Source organism: Orbicella faveolata, unplaced genomic scaffold (assembly GCF_042242905.1).
Source record: "Orbicella faveolata isolate gen_17 unplaced genomic scaffold, um_ofav_v1 contig_48, whole genome shotgun sequence".
Taxonomy (NCBI): Eukaryota; Metazoa; Cnidaria; class Anthozoa; order Scleractinia; family Merulinidae; genus Orbicella; species Orbicella faveolata.
The window spans coordinates 5423889-5433698 of record NW_028301578.1 but is presented as its reverse complement, the minus strand read 5'-3'; the positions used below and the strand labels follow the sequence as shown (position 1 = coordinate 5433698).

Here is a 9810-nt window from a genome sequence, read left to right as displayed (position 1 = left end):
GAAACAGATTTCAAGTGTTAGAGTTAGTTTTCCAATGATAAATTTCAGACCGGAAATTAATTTGTCATCGCGAAACCAATAATTTTTTGCGAACTCGTGGAGTCATTTGCGAGAAGGAAAGGAAGCTTACTGGAGCTTTAACCCCATCCTCTTCAAAAATCTTTGGCCAAATCAATTGTCATATGATATACTATTTATCAACCTCGAATGTCCGGTCTTCTGTTTCCTGTATTGACCGAGCGGTGAGGTTAATTCAGCAAAACCGAAGTTTGTGGTTTCCCCGTAAACTAGTTAAATAGTTAAGAAGAATATAGAATAGTTAAGATGCAAGCGCTAACTCTAGTCAAAAGCTCTGCACAGAGAGATTTTCATTTGAATCTTAAAATCCAAGCCAACGTGACCAATCACAAAAGACACGAGCGATCGAGTAAACCAATCAAATATCGCATTAAGCACGTGATCGACGTGAAGCGCGGGAAAACGCGCGCGAGCGAGTTACGATTCAGTTGGCTTTACTTCTGATTGGATGAGGAAATGGCGCGAGAGTTTCAGTAACTAAACAAGAAACGTGAAAATGCAAAACCATAGTGAATGACCACAACTTCTAACACCCGAGTTAAAACGCTCTCGTATCACCTTTTTCTACCGAACAACTGGCCGGAGTAGATTTCTTTGTTGCCGTCTTCCCAACAACAACCCGAAATGACAAATAAAAGAGAAGCACACTGTAACCAATGAAACAACTCGTTTTGTTAATAAGAGTGAAGGGATTTCCCCCACGAGTTTAGGTCATCACGACGTCTTCTAAAGTAAGTTGCAGTTTTGACCCATTACAATGAAAACAAACAATCTTGCGCAAGTCAGACAAGTCTTTTTCGCTTTCAATGAAAGCACGTTTTTCGTTCAAAACCTAATTTCGCATGATGAAATTTTGCGCTGGAAAATTTTCGACAACTTGCGTTTTTAGAAAACGATCAGGTTTATTAAAATGGCTGAGAACGTGCAAGGTGATAAAGACCAAACTTTTCCCCTTTTTTTCTGAACTGTTCCCCTCTGGAATAATCGAATTGTTAAGATTATAAAACAAAACATGGATAACTCACGCAACAGTAGCCAAAAGGGAAAGACTTGTGTTTTTCCTGTTACCCCGTGTACGGTATTTCGAATCCGAAATGAAAATTTCCAGAGGCCATTGTCCTTCGAAACTGTCCCCTTTTAGTTCGCAATTTCAACGTCGCAGAAATTTTGTGAGAATCCCGCATCGCTACATACTAGCAAGAGCTTTGTTCATTCTGGGAAGTAGTTTACATAAATGGACTTCTCTTCTTTAGAGTTTTATTTTAATTTATTACTCCTTTAAATCAACAATAATAGCCTTATGATCACGTTTTCGCAATAAATGCCACGCAAATATAGTTCCTCACACTGCTTTATAATTATAATTACTTAAAACTCCTAAATTCTTAATGTATATTTTACTAAGGGTCAACGCTTCCCGGCGAACTGTTTACAAAATTAAATGTAATTACAAACCTAACTGGTAAAAATAATTTCATTTCAGCTTTAATTTTTTAGTAGAAATTTAAATTCACATTTGTTTGGCTTTTTATGTTTCTTCTACAGACTACTAATAATTGATCAAAAATTTACGTCCTAAAGCTCTTTTACTCTGAAAGCTGGTTCGGTAAGAAATGCCCTATACACTACGTTGTCGACCCAACTTAATTTGCTTAGAATAATATTCTCTTTGTAAGTCATGTTGACAATTGTTACATAGCGTCAGTCGTTTTAGGTGCCTTATCTACAAATATAACAGGACAATTTGTGTCGCGATAGCAGAGGTACGATAGACTAAAAACACCCTTAACTTTAGTTTTAGGTATTTATGTTTCAAAAACGGTGCCGTGAAACCCATATATTCTTTATTATAGAATTTTGATAAGGACAAGATGCAATTATTGGCAAAGTTTAAAAAAATTCTGTACATGGGGCTCAGAGCTACCTTAAATTTTCGAATAAATATAAGTACTAAAAGCTAAAATTAAGAGTGTCTTTAGTACAGGTCATACTGATGCTATGGTAACCTATAGTGTCACGAAAATGATAACAACGTGTTTATCAATGATTGGGCAGTTTTATGGCTCAATGATTGTAGCATCAACTGACAAAGAGTGCTTGTAATGACTTATCAAAACCATAGTTTTGGAAAGTACTGCAAAGTGTTCTGAGCTACCTCAAGTTTCAACTGTTCTTTGACTGAAAACAACTTGCAGATAATAGCCCTAGCAGATCATTGCATACTTGTGAGTAAAACTAGGTTTTGGTTCAAAAATACATTTGTACTAAACAAAAAGTTGAAACGTTTTGCGTAGCATTTATCCCAGTTTTAATCCTGCTGCTGAATGGTTAAAAGGGTACCAAAACTGTTGAAAACGGTTAAATTGCATTACTAACTGAGACACACCACTGGCTTGAAAACTGTCTCTTGAGGTCATTGTGCTTTGTCTTTCTCACTTGTTTCCGCTGGTCAGTCAGTCAGTCAGTTCAACCAAGACAGCTGAAAGAGAACAAACAAACAAAGTGTAAAGCTATGAAAAAGGCTTATTCGGCTACTTCAGTCAATCTCAGTTGAACGTTCTCTAAAAAAGGCGTTAGCTGATTGCCTGAAAAGCTACATTTGTATAAAACGTAAATAATCGTGTTTTTCGTGTATTATCGTGGCACCACCGTTAAATCTATATAAAAAGTGAATAAATCAAAGAAATAAATCAGTCTCCCATAAAACGTTACGATTAACTGAAAACACTTGAGAAATGTGAAAGACATTACCTTGTGGCTTGTGCTTCCTAAATTTCTCAAATGTACTTCGCAATTACAAGACACAATTAAAATAATATGGTAGTGGCTTCGTTATTTGTTTGATAAAACGCAGTATAAAATCATTGTCATTCAGACTTTAGCTGGAACCATGGAAGTTTCATTGTACCATTTACAGCTGAATACGATTTATATCTGAAATTTGGTCACTAAACGTTGCATTTCAGGTTATTGGGTAATTTCATGGTCTCTATTCTCATCGAAAGCAGGTCAGTTATAATAGAACACCATGTCCGCTGGAGAAGAACAAAAAACTATAATAATGAAATAATAATCACAATTACTAGGAACCCTTTGTTAGGAAACAAAAAAACACTTTTTCAAGTAATCTTACCTTACTTTCCAAAATTAAAGGTCACGTTATCTCCAATCAGTATAAAAGGCGCCCATTGCTTCACGTCAGAGTAGCCGTTACATCTCATCCACTTCATGGCCTGGTGAAGAGAGTCACTAGCGCTTTCGCCACGAACAAGGTGGTCGTAGAAATGACTTATCAACTTCTCTGTTGAGCTGTCTTCTAGGGCCCACAGTGACACCAACACTGAGCGTGCGCCAGATCCTAGGAATGCTCTAGCAATTCCGACCGCTCCCTCGGCCTTAATCTCTCCACGTGCACTATGGCAACAGCTAAGGACTACCAGTTTAGCTCGCAGTTTAACCTTTGAAATGTCCGACATTGTCAATAAGTAGAGTCCTTCTCGAGGTATACCGTTAGGAATGCGAATAGAAGGTGCCAGGGCAATTTCTCCTCTCTCTGCATCACCGTGAGCAGCCAAATGTATCAGAGCCACTGATTCCATCGCTTGAAGTACTGCCTGTTTAGTAGCCTGCTGTCCTAGTAAAGGCTCAACACCCAGCTTTCTTCCTACCATCTTTGCTTCCTCTTCTGCACTAGGCAGTCGCGAAACGGGCGTAAGACGTCCTTTGAAAATCACCTCGCCAACATCAGGATTCCCCACTATCAGTGCACCGGTCTGGCTGTGATAGTCTGCTGGACTGTCATGGATGAGCCTGAGAGTTGTTAAAGAAGGGGCGACGCGGATCTTGAAAGTCTCGGATAGCGTCTTTCCACTTTCATCAGGCAATGCGGTAAATGGAATGTTGTATAAAGTACGATCAGGAACGATGATGATATCCGAGCCGTCAAGCAAGTCAGCCACAGGAGCGATGATTAGTTTGTAACACAGAGGAAGATTCATTTTTGGACCTTGGTTCTCTTTACTTTCATTTCCAAATCGGAAACCTTCATGGCTGTCATCCTCGTATGATTTTGACTCCCCTTGTACGACATTTAAAGACACATCCTTGGGTAGGTCCTTAGGTGACATGTCAAAACTTCTAAAGCTTTTGGTGGCAAAAAAGTCCTCCATATTCTGGGCAAATCCTTCGTGAGCAATAGCTTCACTTCCTTTGATCTTTCGGAAATGTTTGACTCCGCTTCTTTTAAGTATCCAAAAATATATGCTGTCAGAAGAATAGGAGACGTATAGACAAGAACAATTAAGTTCTTTGTCCATTATGCTTTCAATACCGGACCATGTTTGAGGATTAGTGGAGACTGGATTCCTCATAGAGTACTTAGCTGACATTAAATCTGCCAAAGCCCTTGCCTTCCCAAGCTCTGAAACATACAAGGCTGCTTCGGGATTTTCGGTTTTACAAAGCAATGCACAGAGATTACGGTAGGGAGAAATCTTGCTGTCCGAGAACGATATCTTCCATTGATCGTTATCTTGTAGGGAGCCGCGTATTTTCTCGCATTTTTCGATACTAGCAAGTAAGTAGGAGATAGCTTCCTGATTCTCTCCTTCTTGCACTCTTAAGCGTGCTAGTCCGTAGAGCGATTGGAAAAGCTTTGAAATATCGGCGATGTCTTCACTTATCCGACGCGACTTCATAAAATGCTCTTCAGCCTTAACATGTTCCCCATCTTTGAAAAGAGCGTTTCCTAACAGTAAGCAACAATTGGCTTCTGTTGCTCGGTGTCCAATTTCTTTACTAATCGCAATTGCTTGTTCGCAATATTCCTTAGCTTTGACACGGTCACCAATTGAGCACCAGATATATCCTTGCATTAATAAAGAGGCGGCTTTCTCAGCCTTGTGTCAAATTTCTGATGCGATCATAAGTGCTTCCCGATTATAACTGTTAGCCATGGGATATCTACCCAGAGAGTGAAATAAAGCAGCGAGACTATTGCAACACGAAATTACCCCTTTCTTGTCACCAGTTTTTCTTTTGATCTCTAATGCTCTCTCAAAGTGTTTTTTAGCTTCATCTTTTTCGCCAACTGATAGATACAGAGAACCAAGCATTGAGTAGCTGGAGGCTTCTCCATTTCTGTTGCCAATTTCTTTTGCGATCGCAAGTGATTTTTCCAGATGTTTTCTAGCCATGTCATACTCGCCAAGTAATCGATACACATGTCCAAGGTTTCCGTAACAGGCGGCTTCTCCATTTCGGTCACCGATTCTTTTTCGAATCGCAAGCGATTTCCCGCAAAGTTCTTTAGCCTTTTCATACTCGCCAACTGATTCATACACAGTTCCAAGGTTTTCGTAAGAGGCGGCTTGTCCATTTCTGTCACCAATTTCTTTTGTGATCACAAGTGATTTCTCAAGATGTTCTCTCGCGTTGTCATACTCGCCAACTGATTCATACATGTTTCCAAGAGTTCTGTAACAGTAGGCTTCTCCTTTTCTGTCACCGATTTCTTTTGTGATCACAAGTGATTTCTCAAGATGTTCTCTCGCCTTGTCATACTCGCCAACTGACTGATCCACAGTTCCAAGATTTCCGTAACAGGTGGCTTCTCCATTTCTGTCACCGATTTCTTTTTTGATCACAAGTGATTTCTCAAAATGTTCTCTCGCCTTGTCATACTCGCCAACTGACTGATACACGTTTCCAAGATTTACGTAACAGGTGGCTTCTCCATTTCTGTCACCGATTTCTTTTGTGATCACAAGTGATTTCTCAAGATGTTCTCTCGCCTTGTCATACTCGCCAACTGATTGATCCACAGTTCCAAGATTTGAGTAACAGGCGGCTTCTCCATTTCTGTCACTGATTTCTTTTGTGATCACAAGTGATTTCTCAAGATGTTCTCTCGCCTTGTCATACTCGCCAACTGATTGATACACTGTTCCAAGATTTGAGTAACAGGCGGCTTCTCCATTTCTGTCACCGATTTCTTTTCTGATCACAAGTGATTTCTCATGATGTTCTCTCGCCTTGTCATACTCGCCAACTGACTGATACACAGTTCCAAGATTTACGTAACAGGTTCCTTCTCCAGTTCTGTCACCGATTTCTTTTGTGATCACAAGTGATTTCTCAAGATGTTGTCTCGCCTTGTCATACTCGCCAACTGATTTATACACTGTTCCAAGATTTGAGTAACAGGCGGCTACTCCATTTCTGTCACCGATTTCTTTTGTGATCACAAGTGATTTCTCATGATGTTCTCTCGCCTTGTCATACTCGCCAACTGACTGATACACAGTTCCAAGATTTACGTAACAGGTGGCTTCTCCATTTCTGTCACCGATTTCTTTTCTGATCACAAGTGACTTCTCAAGATGTTGTCTCGCCTTGTCATACTCGCCAACTGATTTATACACTGTTCCAAGATTTGAGTAACAGGTGGCTTCTCCATTTCTGTCACCGATTTCTTTTGTGATCACAAGTGATTTCTCATGATGTTCTCTCGCCTTGTCATACTCGCCAACTGACTCATACACAGTTCCAAGATTTACGTAACAGGTGGCTTCTCCATTTCTGTAACCGATTTCTTTTGTGATCACAAGTGATTTCTCAAGATGTTGTCTCGCCTTGTCATACTCGCCAACTGATTCATACACCACTCCAAGATTTCCGTAACAGGCGGCTTCTCCATTTGTGTCACCGATTTCTTTTTTGATCACAAGTGATTTCTTAAAATGTTCTCTCGCCTTGTCATACTCGCCAACTGATTCATACACAGCTCCAAGATTTCCGTAACAGGTGGCTTCTCCATTTCTGTTACCGATTTCTTTTGTGATCACAAGTGATTTCTCAAAATGTTCTCTCGCCTTGTCATACTCGCCAACTGATTTATACACAGTTCCAAGATTTCCGTAACAGGCGGCTTCTCCATTTCTGTCACCGATTTCTTTTGTGATCACAAGTGATTTCTCAAGATGTTGTCTCGCCTTGTAATACTCGCCAACTGATTGATACACTGTTCCAAGCTTTGAGTAACAGGCGGCTTCTCCATTTCTGTCACCGATTTCTTTTGTGATCACAAGTGATTTCTCATGATGTTGTCTCGCCTTGTCATACTCGCCAACTAATTGATACACTGTTCCAAGATTTGAGTAACAGGTGGCTTCTCCATTTCTGTAACCGATTTCTTTTGTGATCACAAGTGATTTCTCAAGATGTTCTCTCGCCTTGTCATACTCGCCAACTGACTGAAACACAGTTCCAAGATTTCCGTAACAGGTGGCTTCTCCATTTCTGTCACCGATTTCTTTTGTGATCACAAGTGATTTCTCAAGATGTTCTCTCGCCTTGTCATACTCGCCAACTGATTCATACACAACTCCAAGATTTCCGTAACAGGCGGCTTCTCCATTTCTGTCACCGATTTCTTTTGTGATCACAAGTGACTTCTCAAAATGTTCTCTCGCCTTGTCATACTCGCCAACTGATTGATCCACAGTTCCAAGATTTCCGTAACAGGTGGCTTCTCCATTTCTGTCACCGATTTCTTTTTCGATCACAAGTGATTTCTCAAAATGTTCTCTCGCCTTGTCATACTCGCCAACTGATTGATCCACAGTTCCAAGATTTCCGTAACAGGCGGCTTCTCCATTTCTGTCACCGATTTCTTTTGTGATCACAAGTGATTTCTCATGATGTTCTCTCGCCTTGTCATACTCGCCAACTGACTGATACACGTTTCCAAGATTTACGTAGCAGGCGGCTTCTCCATTTCTGTCACCGATTTCTTTTCTGATCACAAGTGATTTCTCAAGATGTTCTCTCGCCTTGTCATACTCGCCAACTGACTCATACACAGTTCCAAGATTTCCGTAACAGGCGGCTTCTCCATTTCTGTCACCGATTTCTTTTCTGATCACAAGTGATTTCTCAAGATGTTCTCTCGCCTTGTCATACTCGCCAACTGATTGATACACTGTTCCAAGATTTGAGTAACAGGCGGCTTCTCCATTTCTGTCACCGATTTCTTTTCTGATCACAAATGATTTCTCAAGATGTTCTCTCGCCTTGTCATACTCGCCAACTGATTGATACACTGTTCCAAGATTTGAGTAACAGGCGGCTTCTCCATTTCTGTCACCGATTTCTTTTGTGATCACAAGTGATTTCTCAAGATGTTGTCTGGCCTTGTCATACTCGCCAACTGATCCATGCACAACTCCAAGATTTCCGTAACAGGCGGCTTCTCCATTTCTGTCACCGATTTCTTTTCTGATCACAAGTGATTTCTCAAGATATTCTCTCGCCTTGTCATACTCGCCAACTGATTGATACACTGTTCCAAGATTTGAGTAACAGGCGGCTTCTCCATTTCTGTCACCGATTTCTTTTGTGATCACAAGTGATTTCTCAAGATGTTCTCTCGCCTTGTCATACTCGCCAACTGATTGATACACTGTTCCAAGATTTGAGTAACAGGCGGCTTCTCCATTTCTGTCACCGATTTCTTTTGTGATCACAAGTGATTTCTCAAGATGTTCTCTCGCCTTGTCATACTCGCCAACTGATTGATACACTGTTCCAAGATTTGAGTAACAGGCGGCTTCTCCATTTCTGTCACCGATTTCTTTTGTGATCACAAGTGATTTCTCAAGATGTTGTCTCGCCTTGTCATACTTGCCAACTGATTCATGCACAACTCCAAGATTTCCGTAACAGGTGGCTTCTCTATTTCTGTTACCGATTTCTTTTGCGATCACAAGTGATTTCTCAAAATGTTCTCTCGCCTTGTCATACTCGCCAACTGATTGATACACAGTTCCAAGATTTCCGTAACAGGCGGCTTCTCTCTTTTTGTCGCGGATTTCTGTACTGATTAGTAGCGTTTTCTCGTAGAGTTTTCTCGCTTCTGCGTATTTGCTTTGACGGAAATACATTTTTGCCAGATCGAAGGTTAGATCACATTCTGCAAATTTTTCACCACTTTCACGGTAAATCTCGAGAATTTTTTCTGCATATTTTATGGCATTTGTGTTGTTGTTGATAGCACAATAAGCCTTCGACAATATCAAATACAACTTCTTGTAGAATAATATGGCTATTTTATCGTCTTCGATTCCTACTTTGTGTTTCAAGATGACCAAGCATTCCTTGCATATTTCGATGCTCTTTAGAACTCGATTGGTGTTGAGAAGGAAGCAAGCAAGTATGAGGCCGATAGAGATGGCTTGTAGAACCTCGTCCATGTTGTTCATGTCAAACACTTCTGTCAGAACTAAATGAAAATTACAGTCAAAACAAATTTGGCGCCAACTCTGTTAAGAGTAAATGTCAGTAAAAATCAAAGAAAATTCTAAAAATGTGGCCACGGTCGACAAGTCGATTTTGCTCATAACTTGCCAGTTTGAAGGCCTAGGTAAGTAACTGACGGAAATCAAGTTAGTTTTTTGAAATATCCAATATAACGGCAGAAATCCACGAAAAACGGTTATCGCACCGAAAGCTCAGATTTCACTTCGCGATAATCCGAAATTTTACACTTTTCAGCTTCATGCTACACAGTCGTTTACATCGCTGTGAAACGTTCTCAACTTTAAATGTATACATTGATTCTTCCTTAATCAAGAGATAGTGATAATTTTTATTTCTTGTGTTTTCTGGCCGAACTGAGCCCCGATTAAGTAGACATACTTTTCCAATTAAAACAAAAGTCAAAAGTTATGTAAA

The 9810-nt window shown here is 40.2% G+C and overlaps 1 protein-coding gene across 1 annotated transcript; it reads right to left on the bottom strand.

Annotated features, from left to right (window-relative positions):
- Positions 1-1984: 1984 nt before the first annotated feature.
- Positions 1985-4914, bottom strand: LOC149096129 (tetratricopeptide repeat protein 28-like). Its single transcript, XM_089281506.1, has 2 exons — positions 3212-4914; positions 1985-2557 (listed from the first exon to the last, which is right to left on the bottom strand). Exon 1 carries the CDS (start codon positions 4773-4775, stop codon positions 3213-3215), a length of 1563 nt encoding a protein of 520 aa, XP_089137632.1. The 5' UTR covers positions 4776-4914; the 3' UTR covers positions 1985-2557; position 3212.
- Positions 4915-9810: the final 4896 nt, after the last annotated feature.

Coding starts and splice junctions, on each gene's coding strand:
- LOC149096129 (XM_089281506.1), bottom strand. CDS start 4,775: ATGAAGTCGCGTCGGATAAGTGAAGACATCGCCGATATTTCAAAGCTT.